The sequence below is a fragment of the Bison bison genome, unplaced genomic scaffold (assembly GCF_000754665.1).
Source record: "Bison bison bison isolate TAMUID 2011002044 unplaced genomic scaffold, Bison_UMD1.0 scf7180017864162, whole genome shotgun sequence".
Classification (NCBI taxonomy): domain Eukaryota; kingdom Metazoa; phylum Chordata; class Mammalia; order Artiodactyla; family Bovidae; genus Bison; species Bison bison.
In genome coordinates, this window is record NW_011494734.1 from 3,417,513 (window position 1) to 3,423,949 (window position 6,437).

Here is a 6,437-nt window from a genome sequence, read left to right on the forward strand (position 1 = left end):
GGGGATGAAGTTTAGGCAAAACGGCAACTAACAAGAAGGAACTGGCGGTGGAAAAAACACATCTGCTTATGCCATCAGTTTAAATCCTAAACCATGCTGGAAACCTTCCAAGTGTGATCTTTATGAAATAACCTCATTTGCCCTCTTTGGAAGAGAATGGGCTATAAAAAGTGTAAAAGCTCTGAGGGAAGTCCCCTCACAGGCTCACCCACAGGAAGGCTGCACTGCATGGAGGACTCGTTTGGGTTGTGTGCAGAGTAGGACAGGAATACATCACTCCAGAGGGTTTTCTAGGCGATATGTTCCTGGGGAAGCCTGTCTGGGCTCTTGGCTTTGAGGAACATGGTATGAAGGCTGCGTTCTCTTCTTCCCCATTCCTACCACCACCCTAGGCCAGGCTCTATGAATCAGACCCTTAACAGCCATCAAGCCAGTCTTCTTGGGTCAGTCTGTTTCTCCTCTAGCCTGTTTGGCAGAGTCCTCTTGGTCCAACCCAGCTTTAACCGTCTCCCTCTCGTGCTCAACTATCCTCATCGACTCCTCTTGTCTTCTCACAAGGAAGCTTAACTCAATTGGGTTCTCAAAGGGCTCTACAACTGATCTTATCCATCCTAAAGGGAGGGACTGTGTCATCCTGCCTTGGATGCATTGGTTTAATTAAACCCTGGAACCATGGAATCATGAATTAAACCACGATATCATGAGAATGTCCTAGGAGCCTTGTGTTTTGCATTCTCCTTATCTGAACTCCCTTCCACCTTCCCCCTGCTTTCTTCTCTTTATCTAAACAATCCTAACTACTTGCTAGGGCCCAGCTAGTTGTCCTTACTAACAAAAACCTTAACCACTCCAGCCCTCACTGGTTTCTGAACTCCTAGCCCCTCTGTCCTCAGTGGGGTCAGAGGCAGGCATGTTTGCAGGGATGATCAACTATCAGCATCACTGTGTGGGGTGGGGAGGGTGGTGGTTTTCAAACTTCCCCTCTGCCCAGAGAATAGCACCAGGAGGGATGGCAGATGGATGGATGGAAGGAGGCCACAGGCGGCACCTGGGTTGGCACAGAACAAGGCTGACAAGTACTCCATCTCTCTTAGACCTTATGGATCCACCACAACATCGTTTTCATTCATTTTTCTCAGTCATCTGGCCTTGAAAAAAGTGCAATGTTACAGGTGGCACACAACATCTGCCAAACACATGGGAGCTGCTTAATAAATGCTAATTGATTAATTTGAGTGGATAATGGCTTCCTAGGAGTATTAGGGCGAGGCTGGGAAAAGGGTAGTAACTTTTCTTCCTTTTGCAAAATAGTGTACTATTATAGCACGTCTACTCAGAAAATGGATCCTGGGGTCTGAACTGATTCAAAACATCCCTTTGCCTAAGACTTTCTTCTTTTTTTCTTGTTGTTTTGGTACCACTGCATATCTTACAGGACTTTAGTTTCCCAACCAGGGACTTTGACCACCCTTGGCAGTGAAAGCTTGGAGTTCTAACCACTGGACCTCCAGGGAATTCCCTGCCTGAGACTTACTTTTACAAGCATTGCTGTTTCGACCTTCAGCGGGTCTCCAAGGTAAATCATGGTAGAAATCCATGCACTGTTCACAGTTTAAGCCCTTGGTGTTATGCCTGCACATGCAGTGTCCGTGAACCTTGAAAGTTACAAAAACAGGAAAGAGCCAAGTAAGAGATATAGTAATGGCCAGACCTTCCCCACAAGCAGTGGAAAATATCATAGTCATAAATATCATACCTTTTTCATACTTATCTCTACCTCACTACAATGAGGGTTTCTTTGTTTTTATTTTCTAATTTTCTGTTTCAGTTTTAATTTTTTTCCCCCTTATTTTTTGGCTGCAAGAGGCATGCAGAATCTTAGTTTCCAGACCAGGGACCAAACCCATGTCCCCTGCAGTGATAGAATGGAGTAGTAACCACTGAACAATCAGGAAAAGTCCTGCTTTGTTTTTATTTTGTCCCTTCCCACTGTGAGTCCTGTCTTGATGGCTTTAATTCCCATCTCTAGGAACAGTTTCTACTGTTTAATAGGTACTCAATAAATATTTTTATTGAAGTATTGATGTAAAAAAACACAGAAGAGCAAAATTAGCCATTTAAGAATTTTTTTAAGTTTTAAAAAAATTAGTATAATACGAATCAACAAAAGTTATAATGGAGAACTAAATGTATACATTACCAGGACCAATTCAATTTCCTGCAACCATTACCCCACACCATACAAAAGACAGGTTTTCTCTGCTTGCTTTGCTTGGTTTTTGACTTCTGGCTCAGCACTTAAAAAACATTTTTTCAACCCAAAATGAGATTTTAAGAATTAATCAGTTGCCATGTTTACATTTTCAAGGAAAAAAATATAAAACATCAGAAAAAGAAGCAGATTATTTTGCTTGAGGAAGGGCCCACAATGTGTTCTTTTGTACACACCACCTGTCACTCGAGCCCCTGAGGCACATCAATGAAAAATCAATTCTTCTTACCCAGCAAATATGCACGTACGCTCATCCCTCACCTAACACTAGTTTTTACAGAATGGAATTTAGAAACAGGATAGACAGGCCCACCTTGAACCCACCTCGACAGGAGTGTGATTAGCAGACTAAAATCCTCTAATTATAAGGTGATTTTGCAAAGACTGAAAAACAGTTCCAAAGCCCACACCACAGGACCCTATAGCATCTGAATCAAGAGTACAATGTACCATTAGATGCATGGGGGTGACAGGACTACAAGAGGTTAGCTACACACAGGATTTGTTACACTGAGAAGAATTATCATCTACCTGGCATTCTCTGTAAGATGGAACAATAAGATCAGAAGGATCTATTCTCCCTTTAGGCTCTGTTAAAAATTTAACTTTCTCTGTGCAATAAAAGTTCTAACTGGAGGAAAGAGAAGGCAGAAGTTTTAGACAACTGAACACACTCATTCCTGCATCTTCACCTTCGTAGGTGAGGACTAACCCTCTTTGAAAAGGTCAACAGCAACTAAGCAAGGCACACCTTTCATCCAGAAGTGAGGCCCATGGTCCAGTGCAAGCCCCAGTGCACAGTCAGGAAAGCGAGATGTGAATTTCCATTTGCCATGTACTTACTCAAGACCCTTTGGCAAAAGACTGAAACTCTGGTCTCTTCTAACAGGAATTATCAATTCATTTAGAAACTGGAAAAACACCCTAACTTTATCCATCTGGCAAGTATCCAAGTCCCCCTTTTTAAAATTACATAATTTGACAACACAGAGAAAAACAATTATCATATATTAATGCATATATGTGGAATCCAGAAAAAAAAGTATAGATAATCTTATTTGCAAGACAGAAATAGAGGCAGAGAACAAAGGTATGGACACCAAGGAGGAGTGGTAGGATGAATTGGGAGTTTGGGATTGATATATATACACTATTGATCCTATGTATAGAACAGATAACTAAGGAGAACCTACTGGATAGCACAGGGAACTCTACTCAGTGCTCTGTGGTGACCAAAATGGGAAGGAAATCCAAAAAAGAGGGGATACATATACACACACACACACACATATGGAGGGCATACCAACCCACTCTAGTGTTCTTGCCTAGAGAATTCCACAGACAGAGGATCACATGGGGTCACAAAGAATCGGACACAACTGAAACACCTTAGCACATACACGTGTATATATATACATAGAGTTGATGCACTTTGCTGCACAGTAGAACATTGAAAAGCAAGGAAGCGCTGATTAAAACTAATTTTAAAAATTTGAAAACACAGCATAAAAGTGGGAAAAGAATGAAACTTGGAGATCAAGATACAAAGTCCACTGACTCCTAAATGGTAAGCCGTGATTCTAAGTTCAAATTTCCAGTTTCTCTGGGCTGGTGTCAATTTATGCTTTCTGGCATGAAGGCTGGAATGCTTGTGGTTTTTAATCTTTCCTCAAGATGGGACTGTCAGTTGAGAAAAGTTTTTAATCCTTGTTGTATAAAATGTATACCATAGAGGCAGCCTGCAGCCACAATTTTCAAAAATTAATTCAGTGTTTGTGAAACGAGTAATCCTCACATTCTTGCAGTCCAAGAAAATCAGCAAACAGAAAATGAAAAAATCAACCACTGGAATGGTACAAAAGGCTATTAAATTTAAAGGGAGTCTGGACAAACTCAAAATAAAAAGGCTTACACTAAGACTAGCTTCAATTTGCTTTTAAGAATCACCTGTACAAAGGAGAAGCCTTCCTGGAGCACGTACTTACCATTCCTTCTACTTCTTCATTGACTCCGTCCACCGGGGCACACTCGCTGGCGTGGCCATAGCAGAAGCAGTTTCCTCGAACCACCATATCATAAACCGCGTAATAATACTTTTCTCTGATTTCCATTCTGGAATCCAGAAGGTTATCTCCCAAAGTATGTAGTTTCACAAACTTGATCCTCAAGTTGGTAATTTTTAAGAGATCTACGAAGGTCACCAGGAAGATGAAAAGTTTGATCAAAGAAGCAAGACTTTGTTTGCAATTAAGACAACACTTTTCTTCTTTATAGAAACACATGACAAATAAAAATAGCTTATGTAAAGTTTACTTCCCTTTCATGATCTAGATGCATGTAATAATAAAGTTTAGCCTAAAGTGACAGTCTCTGGAAGAAAGGTTACTCTCTTCTCATCACCATTTAGCAAGAACATCTATTCTGTGATGGATTTGTTGGCAGACTGATGTTGCAGAAAGAAGTGTGAAAGTAGAGAAATTTAAGAATGCAGTTGCATGCTTGCCAGAAGCCACTGGCACACAGTAATCTACACTACTGCAATACCATCGGGTTCCCACAGCAACTAGTGTTAGTCTCAAAATCAGAAAATTCCATTTAGGTGGGCAAGAATTTATCAAAGCACCCTAATTGTCATTATCATTATAAGATAGTTAGAAAACATGTTTGTGTTTATTTCTGGAGGAAAAAAATGCTACCTGAAATTTCCCACCAATCAGATGAAATACAGGTTACTAAAATCGATTTGACATGATAGGATAACCATAATCAAGGGACTGACCATCTCAAACAAGTTTTGAAGCACCATTACAATCTACACCTTTTTTGATCCTTGTTTTACAATACAATTTACCAATATAATTACCAATATAATACAGTAGCATGAAGATAAAGGCATTTAGTATTGGGATGTTGGGGCAGATTGCTTTCCTAAATAGAGGTTCTTGTAGAGAAATGTCTCTTATTTGAACTTTCCTTCCTTTTCCTGGGTTTATAGACCAATGCTTATTACAGAAGCAGGGCCGTCAATTACATTCTCTAGTAACTTGATAAAGCAACAGTCATATAGCCTCCTCCATCAGTATTTTCATTAACCACTAAGTTGCTAAACATGAGTTACTAAACAGTCTACCTGCCCTTCCCTTTTAGCTCCATAGCCTGAAACTGCTTCTGAGCTTTTCTTTCATTTCTGTCGATGGATTCTTACAATTTACAACACAGGACAATGGGGCATTTGCCCAATACATCAGATACTTTCAAAGCCTAGATACAATTTTAAATACTTGTAACATATGCACGGCATACAATGAAGACTATAGAAATAGCTGTGGGTTGAAAGAGAAAGTCTATGAGGCCATGCATTCAACTTAGGCTCTTTGTAAAAGCAAAAACTAAACAGAGAAATTGTGGTACTACTTCGCTGAATGGAATTTCTGAATGCCAGCATTTTCTCCTGCACAGAACGAGCACAAGTGCCTATTGACAAGAGGCCAAAAAACAAACTTGAAGAGCAGCTGGAGTATTTAGAAACCCTTGAGCTGATCTCTGTGGAAGTCCTCAGAAGAGCAACTGTGCTCCCTTCGAGCTCTCCTGCCATATTTAACGACATCTAAGCCTCAAATTGACTGCTGTTGTAAGAGGCACAATCACTTCTGAAGTGAGTCTCAGAGGACTCAGAACAATAGGGACAGCTAAAGAGATATTGTTCCCTTGATCACAAAGTAAATCCAAAGCATGATCTGTTACAATGGATGCTTGTTTAATATAGAAATAGGTTTTCTGATGCCATTGAACAGCAAACACAATAGAATTCTAATGGCAGCACATTCCCCAAGTAAAACAAGTACCACCCAAAAGGAACAAACTTAAGAGTCCATTGAGAGACCCAGGAAGTGTTGGTCAAGGAACGTGTGCAGACACTTCTCGCAACTGGATTTTGAGAGCAGGGAGCACAGGTCTCCCAGAGCACACTTAGAAATGACACAAGGCTGAACGTGCCATTAAATATTTGATATTATACTAAGTGAAGTCAGACAGAATATCGCTTATATGTGGAACCTAATTTTAAAAAATGATACAAATGAACTTATTGACAAAACAGAAAGATTTACAGATTTTGAAAACAAACTTATGGTTACCAAAGGGAAACATGGCGGGGCGGGGGGGG

At 40.3% G+C, this 6,437-nt stretch overlaps 1 protein-coding gene across 1 annotated transcript in view; it reads right to left on the reverse strand.

Annotated features, from left to right (window-relative positions):
- The window catches only part of LAMB1 (laminin, beta 1), a 77,839-nt gene that overhangs the window by 51,513 nt on the left and 19,889 nt on the right, over positions 1 to 6,437 (reverse strand). The window contains exons 8-9 of the mRNA XM_010841477.1: positions 4,258 to 4,460; positions 1,535 to 1,655 (exon numbers count right to left, since the gene is read on the reverse strand). Of these exons, the coding sequence (XP_010839779.1) occupies positions 1,535 to 1,655; positions 4,258 to 4,460 (324 nt within the window). The remainder of the gene's footprint in view (positions 1 to 1,534; positions 1,656 to 4,257; positions 4,461 to 6,437) is intronic.